Source organism: Coturnix japonica, chromosome 11 (genome assembly GCF_054131305.1).
Source record: "Coturnix japonica strain WE chromosome 11, WE-NBRP24, whole genome shotgun sequence".
Taxonomy (NCBI): Eukaryota; Metazoa; Chordata; class Aves; order Galliformes; family Phasianidae; genus Coturnix; species Coturnix japonica.
The window spans coordinates 16087860-16106243 of NC_140673.1; the positions used below are offsets into that span (position 1 = coordinate 16087860).

The 18384-nt window shown below is 37.9% G+C and overlaps 1 protein-coding gene across 8 annotated transcripts in view; it reads left to right on the forward strand.

Moving 5' to 3' along the window:
* Nucleotides 1-18384, forward strand: part of COL24A1 (collagen type XXIV alpha 1 chain) — a 107921-nt gene that overhangs the window by 54170 nt on the left and 35367 nt on the right. For all 8 annotated transcript variants that reach the window (XM_015870173.3, XM_015870175.3, XM_085511455.1 and 5 more), the window contains 7 exons: nt 245-289; nt 5238-5291; nt 6052-6096; nt 9803-9856; nt 11595-11648; nt 12265-12318; nt 13029-13082. In XM_015870173.3, coding sequence (XP_015725659.2) covers nt 245-289; nt 5238-5291; nt 6052-6096; nt 9803-9856; nt 11595-11648; nt 12265-12318; nt 13029-13082 — 360 coding nt within the window. The remainder of the gene's footprint in view (nt 1-244; nt 290-5237; nt 5292-6051; nt 6097-9802; nt 9857-11594; nt 11649-12264; nt 12319-13028; nt 13083-18384) is intronic.

Genomic DNA, 18384 nt, shown 5'->3' on the forward strand with positions numbered 1-18384 from the left:
AAGTTCATCAGCCTTTCTGGCTGCCTCTGACGGTGACGTAGCGCATGGCCCTCTGGCTAATTAATTGAAATCAGTTCAGTCTCTCTGTGTTTGTCAGATTTAGACATGTGCATACGCACATATGAGGCAAATGTAAAATGATATACTAAGTGAAAAACAGTTGTCTGCAGATTCTATTTTTTCTTGGCATCAAGGTTACTGGAGTCCTGATTAATTTTCTTTTTTACTTTGTTTTTCTTTATAGGGAGAAGTAGGACCAGCTGGACCTATTGGCACAGTCGGCCCAAGAGTAAGTAATTTTTTTGTTGCAGACTATTATTCAGAAAAAAAGTACTGATTTAAAAGATACACTTACTGCACTTACGGGGGGGGGGGGGGGGGGGGGGGGGAGAAAAAAGAAAAAAGGCTGTTTTAAAATAATAAATGAATAAACGTTTTAGGCAGAGATGGGAAGAAGGTCTTTCCAAATCCAGTTTTGAAAGGAAACCACAACCATGCTGAGCAAAGTGAAACCCATGAAAAGGAAAAGGAGTCAATTTCAAACTGCTATGGTGCTGCTTTGGCACAGAATAAACCACTGTGCTCTTCTGAGGTCCTGAATGAAGTACACTGAGTACTGAAACTGGGGAAGAACCAAGCATGAAACTTGGCTGTCAGTGTGCAATGTAAATCACAAATGCTTTAAGAAATCATTCTCTAGCAGATATGGCTTTTAATTGCTGAGAGCATTATTGTTGGATTATCATAATGCTGTTTGGACTGATGTTTTACCTTGTTAGTTAGGAAAATGTACTCACCTCTAAGCATTTTGGGGACTTGAGGCTTATTTTTAGAAAAATTCGAGGCTGCAATCTTTCCTGCTGTTCCCCGCTTATAGAGAGAAAATATTGCTATGTTGTTTTTCCTGCTCCTTAACTCATCAAAATTGAGAATTCTCTTTCTGTTAGGTGTAATACTTAAAAGCATGTTTGCCACATGGAATAAGTAAAAATAATAAAATGAAAATAATACTCTTCAGCTGAGAAAATATATTTAAAAAAAAAAAAAATTACAAATTCAGATGACTCCATTTGATATTCAGTTCCCGATCTCCTGCTGAGTGCCTGATGGAAATTTTTATTCTGGCTGCCTCATACTTTCAATTTCCCCCTTGGGCAATTCACCATGACAGGATGGTGTCTCCAGTGTTGTGCAGCGGCAGTGAGAAAGGTGCTGCTGCAGTGGGTAACCCACGGGTAGTTAGTCACCTGTTATCATGTTGTCTGCATCGATGTGCATGCAGACATCGGCATGCAATCTGCGGTTGGCAGAGTGGCTCAAGAAGGAAACCAGCAAGCAGAAACATATTCATTTGGGTCCGTTTGTCCAAAGTAGATTTGGAAATGAGTATGCCATTGGTGTGCCTTATGTCTCCTTGGTTTCTCTCTCACAAAAAAATGCTGAGAGAAGTTGTGGATCTGTGGTGGCCCCTGTGGTGGCCCCTGTGGTGTTGCTGTCTCCAGGCATCTCAAAGTAGTTTGCTGGCTAATGTTCCTCTTGGAATGAGAGGTAGGGGAAATGGGAATTTCTCTTGGTGTGGAGCCCTGCCTGTTCTTCATCTCATCCCAGGGCACAACTGTTCTCACCTCAGTCCCACAGCTCCTGTTGGCTGGAGCAGCCTCACAGTCTCAGGCCACCTTGTTCTCAGAGTCCCTCAGTACCGCTCCAACTGCTCAGCCAGTGTCTGCCTTCCTGCTGGGAACACACAGCTGCTTCCACTGGAAGGTGTGAACTGCAGTTGTGAAGTTGTTAGATGTCATATAGTGCTCTTAGATGCATCTGTCTTTTTAAGTTACACTTGCTTGGTTGCAGTTGCATATTCATTTTGATTTACATAGGCTTTATTTCCAGCATCCTTGAAGGGAGTTTCAAACACATTTGAAAGTAAATGCTGTTGAAGCTGTGTTATTGTATTTGTCTTCAGTATATCGAATAAGTGTTCAAGTGTTCATTAGGAAGTATTACTTCTCGAAAAGGGTAATCAGGCATTGGAATGAACTGCCCAGGGAGGTGGTAGAGTCACCAACCATGGGAGTGTTCAAGAAACGACTGGATGTTGTGTTGATGAATATGATTTAGCTGGGAAGTATTGGTAATGGTTGACTAGATGATCTTCTAGGTCTTTTCCAACCTTGATAATTCTGTGATTCCGTGAAGGGCATGGGAGGTCTCTGCTAGCGACTCTGACAGAGTAAGAATCAATGAAGCCTTACTCAATGCCCTAAAGCACCACCAGTTCTCAGCTCTGTTCTTCTGTGGTGTCTGGATAGGGAGCTAGGAGATATGGTTTAGTGGTTTTCTGTAGGTATTGTAAAGAGAGGACAGTTGAACTAGATGATCTTGTAGGTCCTTTCCAACCTTGTGATTCTATGATTCTAGGCAGATATCCCTAACTTGTTTTTGCAGCCTCCAGGTGCTGGGGATTTTTTCTTCCCTCTGGCAAACTGCCTCTGTGCTCTGCTTGTTTTACAGATAATTTTCCTAGTTTCTCTCTGTCTGAAAGTCTTGCCTGTTTTTCTTACTACCACCTCTTGCTTTCCTGTCCTACAGACCTGTAGTTATGGTCAGTAGGTTACTCCTCTCTTCACCACCAATAATGCCCACTTTAGTGTCCATAAATACTACAATCTACCCTTTCTTTATTCTTACAGAAACTATTCTAGATTTCTATTGCACAACAACAGAGGCAATTTCTAGTTCTTTTAGAATCTATCTCCTGTACTTTAAGGGTTTCAGGTAAAAACATTCTGCCCCAAAATCAAGTTTAGGTGTACAATAAGCAAGCAGCAATAGTTTCTCCTCCCTTTTGCTCTCCCTCTCTCACCTTCTCATTCCTAGTGTTCACTTTTGGACCAAAAAAAACCAAAAAAAAAAACAACAAAAAACAAACAAAAAAAAAAAAACCAAAAAAAACAAAAAAAACCAACCAACCAATAATAAATAAAAGTGTGCATGACACCAAAAACCTCTGGGACCCACTTTACAAATGCTGCCAGCAAAACAGATAATTCTCTGTTGAAACAAGTGGTGAATAAGAACCTGTGCTCCAGGTCTCGGGTTGGAAGAGAATTTTCATGTCTAAAACAGATGGATTTTGAGCTGAATTTGGTTACAGGATTTTATTTTTATTCATGTGATTCCAAACCATCTTCATCCATTCTACCCCTGTGTTAAATAATTGCCTTCTCTTAAATGAATTCTTATTTTTTTATTTTTTATATTATTATTATTATTAAAAAAAAAAAAAAAGTTGTTTTCTTAGTAATTATTTGTCCTGTGAAAACACATTAGATACAACATTAAATAAATGACTGTGTTTATTACATTCCCTCTGTCAATTCTTTTTCAAAGGCAATCTGAAAATGAACACTGTAACTATCTGTTGTAGCTCCAGCTCATAAACCATGTGTTCATAATTTTTTTTGTATCTTCATTGCTGGAGCAGAAAATATCTTTGAAGTCCAAGCAGAATGCTAAAAAGGTATTACGAGGTGGTTTGGTGTTGTTTTTTTCTGTTTGTTTGTTTTTTGTTTGTTTGGTTGGTTTTTTTTTCAATTGAGGTGGTGTTTATATATTGTCATTAGATGAGCAGTTCTCCTGAAGACTGAGGAAAGTGTTCTCAAAGGCCCAGTATTTCCTGTAAGTGGCTCATTGCTTCCTGTAGGTTGAGGGCATATTAAAAGCTTGTAGAGGGATGAGAATGGAGTACTAATAAGATACATATATTAAAATATCCAAGCCTTTATCAACATATTGTGAGGTGAAAAGAAGCACAGATGGTCGCTGTTTCCTGAGAGGGAAGGACAGAACTTTCAGTTAATGATTTAGGAAATGCATGTTTCCTTTGGGATTACACTGCCCTGGAAGAATGATTTTCCCAAGGGTTAGCAAGTTGAAAAGCAGCCATTGCTAGTCTGACCTTCCGCCATGGCTTTTCTTCCATGTATAATTTGCAGTCATGTTACATTCCTGCTGAAAGCTAAATCTATATTTCACATTGCTTTACCATTGCAATCCTCTCATTCTATTTTCTGATCAACTTGCATCTGCCACAGGTCCATCACTGCGCACATGTAACTGGGATGGTACAGTCAGAAAAGCTTTACAAGCTGTAACTGCAATTCAGCTCTGACAGGACTAAAGCCATCAAGGTCATTAATGGTGGTCACCAGTTTTCTTTCTATGAATTCTATTAAAAATATTTTTGTTATATTCTTCTCACCATAAAGACCTTATCATTCTTCACAGCAAATGAACAAAACAGCATGTAGTAACCTGCAGACGTGCATCACTTGTTCTTTGCTAAACATTGTGGAAAGACACAACTTGCCTGCTCTGGGTCTCTCAGAACTTGTCTTCACAGCCTCTTCTCCCTGCATTCCTGATTGTGCCCTGTTCTAATCCATTTATCAAAACAAAAAGCTGTTCCTGACACACTGAGATTTGTTGGAACTTGCAGAACAAAATGAAATCACTCAGGCGGAGAGAGAGAGAGGAAGAAAAACAGAAGAGAAAGATTAATACGAGAAGTCTAGGATTGTATAGTTTTGATAATGTAATTAAAATAATAAAGAATTTCTTGACTGACCAGAAATGAACATGCATGGTGATCTTCAGGCACATACAGGTACAGAAAAGCCAGAGCAAAAGAGCCGGTTAGAAATGTAACAACCTTTTCTGAAGGAAATTTTTGGGATTTTTTGCTTTGATCACTCCTGTTTCAGGACATCATATAGAAAGCTATCAGTACAGAGGGTCTGATTGCAGTTGTCAGCCTGCTGAAAGAGCAGTGTGGTTTAACATCTGTTAGCATCCTTTTAGCAGAAATTCACATCTTGATACAGGATCATTAAAATGTTGAATTCATTTTCCTTCTCCAGTTGTCAGACCTGCATGACCTCATTACTGACTATCTCAAGATCCAGCCCCAGCGCACTTGGCCTTTACTTTAGGACCAAGACCTTTCCGTTGGAGCAGATGGGCGAAGTTTGTCTAGACAGGGCTGTGCTGATTGAATAACCAAATCTATTGGTTGGTTTAAATTGTGTAGGAAGTGAAGAATACCTGACTTTGGTTTATAGATGCAATGGATTCAAATGCGGATACTATCACTGAACTGTTCTTTTTGAATATATGTAGTTTGATAACCACAGAAACTAGGGTGAAATTGAACTACTAATACATTCTATTTATTTTAGGGAAAACCAGGACAGAAAGGTTATGTGGGTGACCTTGGACCAGAAGGTTTAAAGGTAAATGCTGCTTTTACGTATGAAATAAGTGTGTGTTGGAGTATCAGCTGTGCTCATGTATCCAATGCAATATACAGTGATGTGCAGTTGAAAGGATGAGAGTTGCACACGCCTCCATCTGAGCCAACAGTTCCCAAATCACCATTCATCAGGAAGCTGGGGTTGTCATAGCACATATACACTGAGCTTCCACTTCCAAAATGTGTAGGAAAATGTTACATGATATGCAGCATTATAAAGGAAAATAAAACTTTTCTAGTTTAAAATATGGAATTTCTGGAAGAAAAATAATTGTGTTAAAATAAAATTGAAATAGCAGTTTTCCTAATAAAATATTCTGCAACATAGTTAAAGATATTGATAGAGCGTGCAGGCAACATTTTACTTCTGAATCAATTCTACAATTGTCAAGGCATTCATATTTGTTAACAGGAAGATTTCAAAGAAAATTACACCATCCATTTACTATATTTACTGACTTACAGTGTTTAGTGAGTCCTTAATATACAGCTTTCATTTTTCTGGAGAATTTGTAAGTATTCTAGAATAAAGCTCATATATTTTTTACAAAAATAAGATCAACTGACAACATTTATTTTTGTTTTCTTCCAGTTGCTTAATTTTAGTTTCTGAAGTTATAATTGGCTGTTGTAGTTTAGAAAATCAGGAGTCTGTTAGGAAAACAGACAGCTTGAATATACACATATGAAAGAAATTACTTTTCTAATGAACTACATCATCTGTTTTCCCAATTTAACAGGGAGAACAAGGAGACCAAGGAAACATTGGAAAAACTGGTGAAGCAGTAAGCTTGTATTCTCTTTCTGCTTTTATTTTCATTTCTATACTCATTTGAGAGTGAATGAGCAATTTATTGCAGTAGCTTTATGATGAATTTTGGTTTTCTTTCAAGCTGCAGTAGGTTAGGTTTAGCTTTGTGGTCTCTCAGAATGTTACTACTTAAAGAAATTCCTCAGTTAAAATACTTGCCTGTGTTGATTCTGGTGCTGTGTTTTGTTTCTAGATGTTTGGATTTATTTATTTGTTTGTTTTCATAATGGGCTGAGTGAATATTGTAGGTAGTCATAGGGGTCTTCCAAAGCATGTTTAAGTCTGTGAATGAACAATCCTTCTCCAGTTAAATGATTTTGAGCAGGCAGAAATGGTGACTGTGGTACGGAGGGAAGTAGAATGCACAGACCAAGTACAAATTTTAACAAAACTTAATTGAAAATGCCCCAAAAAATTCAAAGAAGTTAATGTGGCTAGACGTGTGATATCATTGAGAGAATGGTGAGTAAAGACATTTGAAAATGCTGGATAGAAAGACTTTCACTTAACACAGGAATACATTAGCATACAACCTGACAGGCAACTACTTCCACAGGCACTTTTGGAACCAGCTGAGTGTTTGTTCCTCACTACCAAGCTTTTAAATTGATTATTCCAGACTTGAGTTTGCATTAAGTACACAGTGTGTTTTCAATTATTCCACTACAGGCTGGGTTCTAGCATGGAGCATATGTGCTGGCAAAATGTTTTGTCTGTCTTAGGCATGTGTTACTTGTGAGATCTGGTCTTGGATTCATTTCCCACAAAAATACTCCTATCAAGAAGGTTTCTAAAATGCTGTTACTGTATTTAACAGTATTTAACATAATTTATGTAAAACTGTAGAGTTTTACATAAATCCTTGCAAATGAAAGCTTATGACTTTAATAATAAGGTTTAAAACTATGATGAGTGGTTCTTTTTAATATTTCAGATCTGGATGGTTTTTGTGTTGGTTTGGTTTTTTGTTTGTTTGTTTTTTTGTTTTGGTTTGGGGTTTTTTTGTGGGTTTTTTTTGTTGTTGTTGTTTTTTTACTTTTCTGTTACCTAATACTCTCAGCTTGATTTATTTATTTATTTTGAACCCACCATTAGTCCCCAGAGGACTGAAGGGATACTGAATGATACCAACTTGACAAACAGATTTTAGAGTGCATTGATTTCCTTACATAAGAAGAAAAGAAACCTCAGTCAAGTCTCAGTGTCTGATCTCTATGGCAAACCAATCCAAAACTGAAATTTAAGGAGCCACATGGTCTTTAAGAAGGTCCATTAGGAAAATGTCTTGTGGCTGAGGTATTAATGGAACAAGATGTTTGCCTTCTGATTGTACTTTCCCTTCACTGCATGTTACAAATTACTTTAAAAAGTAAAATGATATTGCTAACTAAACTTTTTTTTTTTTCTTTCTTGCCTCTGCTGGTGTCTGCCCTAGCATTACCTCAATCACTTTCCCTCTGTTTTGGAAGGAGAGGGGAATTAGCTTACAAACTATCCCCTTAGTTCTTGAAGTCCTTGTTGCCTTTACCATTTCTTTGGCTTCAGTTCTTGTCATCTGAAGTATTGTTTTGCTTCCCAGACATAAGTGCCACTCATACATGGTTTCTTTTCCTCTTTTCCTACCTCCAGAAATCCACTTTATTCTAGTGTTTCTATAGTAAATTATCTTGATTACTTTATTTTGAGGAAAAGTGTTAAGGAAACTTTCTGCTTAGAAGCCAGCATTAGTCTTCTTGCTCAAAGGCTTTGTACAGTAAACCCAATGTGCTGGTTAACACAACAGCACGTTCTCAATTGCTGCTTCCTCATCATTCCTTCTCTTTCAATTCAGAGCAACTTACTCAGAAAGACAATACTTCTGACCTGAAAAAGGGTCTTGGTCAATAAATGCATCAGTGTAGGTGCAGGGGACAACTTTCTGATCAGAGTCTTCAGCCCTCTGCACAGTGTGGCATTGACTAGGAAGTCAGGAGCCTCTGTGAAGGGAGAATAGATCTCAGCTGCATCTTGGCTGTGATTACATCTTTTCTTTCTGAAATGAGAAAATGAGTGTGATTAGTCCTCAGCCTTTTGAAATCATACCTCCACAGCCCTCATCTTGATGAACAAGAGTACAGGGTAGTGCTTTGTCTTACTGATTTCTGCCTGGCATTGAGGCCTGCTGTTGGCCACAAGTCATAGTGTCAGCAGTGGTAACTCATTCACAGAGTTCGTCACAAAGTCTCTTGACCATGCCTCTGACCTCCAAGCATTGCCTCAGTGCCAGCATCACTAGGATAAATCTTTCACAGATGCCAAGAGACGCCTTAGGCTGAAACATAATGCACAACTTCAGGCATACAGTATATTGCTCTAGCAACCGTTGAGGAACCTGTTTGTCTCTCTAGCCTGTCCAGAAACTCATTTATGCCAGTGTTGTTAGCCTGCAAGGTCACTGTCTCAATGGCTCATTGCAGCATATATAAGCTATGAGATTTCCAGACTAGCCAGCAATCCAAGGGAAAAAAAAAAAATAAAAAATCATAGGGTCTTAATTTGCACCTGTTATGCTAAAGTACTCGGGCTGAGACTCTACTGAAATTACACAGGTAAAGGTCTAAAAAAAATAAGTTTTGTTTTGTTTTTCAAAGACAGATGTCAGGATGGAATGTTGTCTTTCTGATACGAAATGATTTCTATGGAACAAACTACTACTCGGTTTATGAAAAGGACATAGCAGCCTATTGAGTGCAGGAGAAATGCTTTCCTTTTTGTTCTTTTTTCTTTTTCTGTTTTAAATTCTTCCCCTTAAATGCCAGTTTAGTGCTAGTTAAACTAGCACAGTGACATATGTAGAAATTCCAATGCCAGTGTGCCTGTTGCCATTTTATTTACACAGTGCTTTTCAAAGCATTACAGGCTCAGTGCACTCATGCTTTATTCTGCTACTGAAAGCTTTTCTGCCATCTTCCATGTGTAGTTATATGCAGTGTACTCTGGGTGCCTATTTTTCTTCAAGTTAAGCATTTCATATTTTTTTTCTCAGCTGATTTTCTGGTTTTTTAGATTGAGGTTTTTCAAGCACAGGGAATAAGATTTGAAAAATAAAAATACTTAGTATCTTACTTTCCATTTCCTATGGTGGTACTTGTCCTGCACAGGAAAAATATGTGGGACAGTCTCAGAAGAGACTTACTTCACTTTATAAACAATTAGAAGGCTCTGATCCCCCTGATTTTCAATTTGTTTGGGGCTATAACACCTAGGAAGATAACAGACAACACCTGATCCAGTATCATGTTACATTGACTGGCTTTTACTTTGTTCTACTGAATTTATTCCTCTTGAAATTTGCAGTCAGACTGAAGTGCTAGCAAGCTGTATGTTTGTAAAGCTTCCAGCACTGCAATACTAAGACCACATGTAGTCTCTGTGTGACAGTACAGTACAATGATCGAATTAGCGTGATTAGTAGCAGTAGCTATTTACTGTTGGTTTGTCTAGCTGCAGCCATCCCCTTGCATAGACTTTAAGCCCCGTTAGCTCGTGCAGTTCTCGCTGCCCACAGGACCACTTATACAAATAGAACAGCAGCTCTCAGGAATCAAGAGTTGTGCTATACTGCTGCTGGGCACTGTGGAACTACCAGCTATGAACTTGTATGGATGCTGCACTGATAATTCCTCATATTTCTTATCCAGGGATCATCTGGCTTACCTGGAGAAACTGGGCCATCTGGAAGCCTTGGTGAAAAGGTACAAATAACATATCTAACTGCTCAGCAGCAAAAATAAGCTTTAAAATCCACTGGGGAGACAAAATATCGGTGAGAGATGGCTTGCTGTCCATGGATAAAGCTTACATTTCTGTAGTATTTCTGTGTATGGGGATGCAATAAACAGCAGCCCAAATGCTGTTATTAGGGGTATGTGTCTGGTGTTCGTGATTTGAATTGACAGTGAATTTGCCTATGTACCAGCAATCTGTTGCTTACAGATTTGATATGTCACATTAGGATGCTTTACTATCTACTGCTCTTGATTCACAAAGCTGTTATAAATGATGCTTGTTTTATACAGCAGTCATTGGTTAAACGCTGCTACATCATTAACAGATGAAAGTAGAATGACGAATACAACATTATGCATTAACTGAGTAAAAAAGGCAACTTTGTTTGTTTTCTATGCTGTGTAATAACAGTTCTGTTTATGAAAGTGAAGTCTGGCAGACAATGACTAGAACTGCATAAATAGCTTAAGTATATTTGACAAGGTTTTATTTAGGTGAAATATTTTAAAACTGAAAAACAGGAAACTATTGCGGTACTGCATGTCAGCTTCAATTATAATAAAGGCATAATTCTTAGTTGGAATGATCCAGCACCATTTGTGTTTCTGCCCTGCAGGGCTGAATTATTTCACCTAGACTGGTGGCTGCTATTTAAAGGAATCCTATTAGAAAAGTCAGCAATTTATTTGAATTACTTTGAATACATGAACAAAAATTTATCAATGGAAAACACTGCTTGTTAAAACTAAGATCATATTTTCCTCATATTGTTTTACTTATAATATTTAAGAATTCAGCATCAAATAATTCGTGTTCATAACTATACTCCACTCAATAAAGATTACCTAGGGATGTTGTTGCTAGCTTAAGTAGTAGGGAATTGATGTAACAGTAAAAGAATAATTGATTCATCAGCAATTAGAAGCAATCTTCTTCACAGTACAATAATTATTTTCATTACTATACTATTCCTGTAGAACTTGTCTTCCTCTTTTCTGGATTGAATTCTACAATGTAAACATGCTGAGTGGATTTAAATTACAAATATACTTTTAGCACATTTATTTTAAAGATTTATTTAAAGATTATTAAAAAATTTATTTCAAAGTATCTAACAAAATATTGCATTATCTCTGTGTCATGTCTACTGTTCACTATAAATGTGCAATCTGTGCAGTGAGGATAATCTACAGCCAAGCTAATGGTTGGGCTGAGTGCTATATGAATAAAAGGTGGGAAAGTACATAAGACAAGAACGAGATCTCTATGCCACCCATTCTCATTGCTTCTGCAGCTGATGCAGGGCTGTCTTCCTTTTAGATCTGTTCTTTTCCTAAAACATGCAGAAGAAGTGAGGGAGAGAGGAAATAAATTATTAACTGAGGTGAGGATTATAGATTAAAAACATAACTATAAATGTGGTGCATGCAACAGAGAGAAGAGATCTGCTAGTAGCAGTTCAGAAAGACAGGTGAAGTACTAAATCTTTTCTGCAGACTTATAAGAAAAGGAAGGTCCCTAAAGCAGAGGTGTTATGCCACTCCCCTTTTAACACTAAGTCCCTTGTAGATTGTGTATGACAGCCCTAATAAAAGTCCTCTTGCATCACTGTAATATTGTTAGAGCAGGTCTAGGAATAGTAGACAAGGAACATTTCAGGGAAGGAACACTCACTTATATTTACTTTTTAATTTTTCATTGAAGGGAGAGCGAGGCAGTCCAGGACCAGTAGGTCCTCCTGGAGAGAAAGGAGTGATGGTAAGTCATAAGTAAGGTCAAATCTATCTATCCATCTATCTATCTATTTGTATATGCTAATTACAAAGGCATTGTGCCTTCCAAAACAGTAATGAATTGTAAGCCTTCTGATTGTGCAAACTTTATGGAAAAGAATAGTATTTATAAGGCAGTGTTTCCAGGAGGCTTCATTAGCAACATTTTGACTGCTGTTGAACTGATGCTGCAAACTGATCTGCTGAATGAAGCAGCAAAATAATAGAAGTTTCATCAAATGGCTCCCAGGAGGCTGACATGAAAACAAACAAACAAACGAAAAAACACTAAATTGAAAGGAGAGGTAAATAAAGGAAGGGAAGTAGGTCAAATAATTTGTTTTATATGCTGGGGTAACCAAGTTGTTCTAGTAGTCAGACTGATAACGCGTGTGGGCTCTTACTGTATAGCAGTTGTGGACAGTGAGGATTGGTGTCCTGACAGCAGTGCTTTTTCTAAGTCAGGATGCAATGTTTCATGCATCAGTTGACCTTTTATTAATTCACCTCTGATTCTTCAAGTAACAAACAGAATTATTATTGTTGTTTTAATGACAGTTTAAATAAAATTGTGTCTTTTTCTATACTTGCTTCAATTCTAGGGCTACTTAGGACCTCCAGGAGGCCCTGGGCCAGTGGGGCCAGAAGGATTACCTGTAGGTATAAAATAGTGCTTTGTTTTAACATCAAATGTACCATTTTTTAAACAGCCTTTTTTCTCTGCTGGATTTACAAATGTTTTCTAACTGGTACTGCAGTCTGTAAAACTGTCATGAAAATTTGCCCAGTCAGACACAATGTTCACCTGCTGTGTACCAGGATCATCCATGAGAGACAGGAAAAGTAATTATACCACTTACTCACTCATTTAAAAATTACTCAGTTGAGACAAGTAGAGACATAGAGCTGTTTAAGGATGGTTTATTACTGCACAAAAATATTATTCATTGACTCAATGTGATTTACATGTTATTATATGTTTAGTTTGATTATTAATTTAAAAATGATTTTGTGATTTGCTGTATATACCTGTCTTAATTTCACTGTGGATCAACAGTACACAGGCTTTAATGTAAGGTTGCTGAATTAAGAATACGAAGAGTATTGAGGAATTTTCAAACATTGGACAGAATTAATGTAATCCAACAGATCATGCTTTTTTATTCAGAATATGAGTACTTAAAGATTACTATTCAGATTTTACTAGATAAATTACACTATCACAATTAATTTAATTTCAACCATGACTAGAAGTTATAAATATGAACTTGTTTTGCTTGCACTGGTTGTTACTCATTGTGTACAAACCTTGTAACTTCTATAAATCTATATGTCAAAGACAATAATTAGTTTATTTGACATGTAGGGACCTTCTGGGGCAAGGGGACCACCAGGACCACAGGGGCCTAAGGGCAGAAGGGTAAGTAATTCTGCTTTCTCATGGTACTTAGAGCAGGTATTAGAGTGTTGCCAATATGAATTTGATGTGGAACCTATGTGCAGTTGCTTTCTCTAACTCTGGACTCAACTATTTGTAGTGAAATCAAACAAATGATAATTGCATTCCTATGTAGGAAATGATAGGGATCTTCATTTCCATTCACATTTTGGTTAAATGGGGATTTGCTTTTGATTTCAGCTGAGAGCAGGACCAAAGCAAGAAAATGACTACTAGACTTATCTTCTGTAGACAAATATGAAGGTGTTACATTTGTGAGCACTACTGGTCTCTTTGGTTGTTTGAGGAAGAGTTTTTCTTATCAATACATCACTTGTGTTTTTGAAAGTAAAATAAAAATACCCATTGGCTCTGATAGAGGGAGTAGCAAAGTCAGAAGAGAATGTATTAATTTGGTAATGTTACCTGCAGAAAAGCAAATTAAGTTCAGAAAAATAGCACGTGACATGTGAGAGGTAGGGAGCTAGGGTCATACTAGTCAGTGCCCAGAAAAAATGAGTTAATTGAGATCAGTGTTTCAGAATGCAGATGTATTTATGTAAAATTCAGAGAAACCTTAATGAGCTCTAGAGGCTGAGAACCCACCCTGCCTTTCAGAAACATGGAGCCCAACCAATTATTAGAAATGATGTAAGCAGCAGAGTCCAACCCCAGACACTGGCTATCAGAAAAGTGCCTCCTGAAATGTTCAGAAGGTGTTTTTACAATAGGCTTGATACAGGGAGGCCATAGGGGCTCCCAGGAACCCGTGTTGGTGGCTAAGTTAGCTTTCTCACAGGAGTGAGGTTCTCTGTTTTAGCTTTGATTAACAAATAACCCATTTACTTCACAGATGGATTTGAAAATCTATATCAAAATAGATATGCAAAGCAGTTGTGAGACTGAAAATAAGCAGAAGCTTGGCACTGCTTTCAGTGGTCTGATTCAGTGAACCAGATGTGTGCATTTACCTCTCTATGATTTCAGTGGGAGCATGACTCAAAGTGAAATGCATGCTGAAGTGTTTTGCTGAACTTCTACTTGCAAACCAGTGGCATGCAGAAGAGTATGTATATGCAAACCCAGTTTTCACTGTACAAAGCTGAGGTTTGAGAATTCTTTGTCTACTGGAGTTTGCTCAGCTGGTCACCTGTGGGATGCAATGAGTTCGAAGGCTAACTGAAAAGTAATTAGTCTGAGACTATGAGAAAGCTGCTTTCAGGTAATGTTTTAATTCCAACAGACATAGCATTTCCCTTGAAACTCCCCATTCTGATCCTTCCCTCTTGATAGTCCATCTGACAGCATCACCAGAGCTGGGATTGGAATCAAGCTGCTGCTTGAATGCTAGTCCTCCAAGTTCTCCTCCTTCCCAGCAGTAGATTTAATTTAGATTCGGTTTCGAAGGTAGGAGGTATTTTATTTAAGGAATGTCATATCTTCTGCCAACTGAGACAAGAATTTTTGAGGGTGTCTCTTTATGATTTTGGCAGCACATCATGGAATACATTGCTTATAATTAAAGATCACTCAAAATAAATCCCAAACATCCCAAGTTCTCTGGAAGTCCTGGTTCAGAGTTGTGGTTTGTGCCTTTGCCTACATCCAACGTGACTAGGAATGCTTCATGGAAAAGTGTCTTGGAGCAGACCCAAGTCTTTAGGCTCTGTGAACAAACTCCCACTGAAGCTGTTGAGAATATTTTCTGCTCTCAAAATCAAAATATCAAACCCAAAACACATAAGGAAAATATTTGGAGGCCCCTGAAATCTGGGATTTGTCATCACTGGACTCAGAATGACAAGTGTAAGAACCCAAAGCTCTGTGTGGCAGGCCTTGGAAAAACGCATACTGCGGTTACATACAGAAGTTAAATAGAAGCATATGGAAATTTCCTTTTATTGTGTACTGAAACAAGAAATTGTCCCATATTCACAGCTGGAATCTGCAGAAGCCCTTGGGAGCACTGACCTCTACTTCTGCACTGTCACAGAGTGAAATTCCTTCATCCCATAAATTATGTATCTTTCAGCAACCAGTTCACATCCAAAGTTTTCCAGCAGAATACTTTTGCCTGACAGCATCCAGCTGCTCAGTCTCCAACACACTGGGGTGTTCTGGCCATCTGAAGGGAGACTGTCTGGGAGCCTGTGGAGTACAATGAGGGTTTTAGGGAGATATACCACTGAGTATAGAGCTTTCTCAGCTCATGCTCAAGACTTGAAAATCAAGTAGAGAGTTGAGTCTTTTTGTGACTCACTTTTATACCATTTGACCTTTTGGAAGTACAGAAGGAGAACACCACTTGGTAGATACTTTAGTGTCCTGATGATACTCTGGAGAGTGAAAGTAGCTGTGTCAAGGAGAAGGAATCTCTCTCATGGCTAAAAGGAAGAGTAGTTTAGAAAGACATACTGGTAACAAGTTGTGGCAGTGGTTCTATGGCTGCCAAGTTTTTTGTTCTTGTGTGTTAATGTACTGAGAAGAAAATAAGAATGTCATAGACTGATGCTGCTTTTTGTGTGTACACTGAGCTCCATTGAACTCAGTTGCTACCTTTAATTTGAGAGAAAGGATTCCTGTATCAGTAGATTGACTTCACAAGTGAGACCAAAGCAAAGTTCTTAATACCTGCTAAGATTCTGAGCAGTTAATATTCTTCAGGCTAATGCTTAGTATTTTAAAGCTTAATAGTAGCTATTTTCATACTCTTCCTGGAATTCTGTTCATTGAGAGAGAAGTAACTGCATAGCGTACTTCGCATATATAGTTTTATTTTCACACTTATATCTTGGGGACAGAATGAGGAAAACAAAAAGGGTTAGTTGGCTTTTCTTCTTAGATGAACTTTTTCTTGCTTTATTTATAATCTTTGAGTTTTCAATGCAGTATGTTCCATTTTACTAAGAAAACTAGACCCATGCCAAAAAAAAAAAAGTAGTAGCAATAATTTGGCAGACTCACTCCTCAGCTTAGCTGCAACTTAAATTAAATAGCAGCAAGCATGTTATGTGCATCTCTCATTCAGTACAAGTTACAGTAGGAAAGGATACAGATCCAATTAATCTATGCTGATAATGCATTCACAGCATACTCTGTATAGGAATGTTATGGTGTGTTTTTGATAGACCGTCCAATTGCCTTTCCCTTGGATTCCTACATTCTGCTCTGTGACTGGCTAAAGGCAGGCAGAATCCTGAGTCAAAAGCTGAGCAATGTGTTGGTCTCTGTTAACTTGTTTTCAGTTCAAAATTATTTAGTGAAAGGTTGGTGTTTTGAATGATAGGCCTTTTCACTTTATTGTTGGTGATTATTAGTCTTAGATTATTAGTCTTCCTAATGAATGGACTGTCAGTGTAGCAGTATCTATGTGACCAGCAGGAAGATTTTAATGTACTGTGCACAAAGTACAAACTGACAATCCTGTGCATTTTCCTCACAGGACCATTTCCTAAACTGTGGGTTGTGAACCCCCATTGTAATTAAAAGGAAGTTATGAGTGTTTAAAGTAACTGATCTGTTCTTATTATTAATGATAGAAGATAAAAATCTAGAATGAAAATTCATTGTTACTCAGATGCGTACAATTAAAATATCTATTTTTCTTGAATATCTCATTTTGAGTTTCTATTCCCTTAAAAGCACTGTGGAGAATGCAGAAAGGCAAATAACAAATTGTGTATCTAAGAAGTATGGGAAAGAATAAAACTTCTCTGTAATTGTTCTCCTTTATACTCTGAATCTCCCCTTCCATATGTTCCCTAGGGTATTCCTTTGCTCTTCTTTGACCTTCTATCTCACTATGCCCCCCATTTTTTTTTGATCCACCCTCACTTCATCTCAAATTTTCCAACCTTCCCTTCCCCTTCCATGGAGAAATGTCACCCAAGAGCAATATCAGACCACAGTCTCTAAACCAGCTTAGACCTTAAGTTTTTATCACAACCCATTTTGTGTACATTTTAGTAATCTATTACAGAAAAAGTACAAAGCAGCAACCTGACATTAATTTGATCAAGATGTTTAGCTTTCTTTTAGATTATGCTATACAATAATTCAATAGTTACACAGTTACATAATCCAAACTTGAGATGCAGTTCTGTTTTTCTCATCACCCTTGAAAACACTGTTAGCCTTTTGGTTCTGGTCTCTGTGTGCATTAAAGTCACCAGCATTTCAACAGACTTCAGTTGTCTTTGGATTGGGATCACACTCAGCAAGAGCCTCACAGAGACCAGGAGTGTTATGTTTTGTGGCTTCTTTTTTTCCCCTCTGGCTTAAAAATATATCTATGAATACTCAGTCATTCATTGACCAAAGCAGGACAGGGGGACAGGAAAGCACAGTAATTGCCTCACAAAAGCTGTTTCCAAACCCTCTGAGATATCAGAAGGATTCTAACAACTCCCAGCCTGTTCCCTTTCCTTGCCCTGTGGCTGCTATGCACTGCTCATGCTGGCCAGAAGCAGCAGTGCTGAAAAGCTAATGGACAAGCTTCTCGTGGGATAGTTTTGGCTTGGCCAGAGGATGTAATTATGTATCAGCCCACAGGAAAGGCCTTTTCCTGGGATATTTCCTTTTCAAGAGCAAAGCCTAACAGAATTTGAACACATGTTGTTTCCAAGGTACCCGTCTGCCTTTTGTTCTACTGTAGCTCCAGGGAAAAGTGGGTGGCTGCTCATCTGTTCTGACAGGGTCTTTGATGTGCATCAATAAAGCCAAACTAACAGAACAAAATTTTGTTATGTTTTGACTCAAAAAGCTCAGTAGGGACATAGATGTTACAAACATTTTTTTGAGAAGGAAGTGAATAAGATCAGATATGCTTCCAACAAAGTCTTTTTGCATCCCTATCTTATTATTCTTAGAACACTCTGTAATTGAATGCAATTAAATGCTCTTCACTAAAAACCATGACCCAAGAAATAAGATTCCCTGTAACTCAGAAACTCACTGTGAAAATGCGAATCATTTTCATTGAGGCAGTGCCTTAGCAATGTACGTATTCTGTCTGCTTGATAGCAGCACTGCACAGACAGGAAGCCAACAGAAAGGCTGGCATTTCATCCTCCCACTGTCTGCTGTTGTAAAGAACCCAGCTCCATTATATTCAACTAGCTCTTGATTTAAAGCAGTTGTTGATTTTAGATTCTATTTAACTGGTTTTGATTTTGTGTCTGTACCCAGTTTGGGTTGAGAATTATGGAAATGCCCAGTGTGTTAGCATGAATAAACAGTTGTGTTTTTTCTTACATTTTGCTCATTATCTATTTTAAGGATTTGT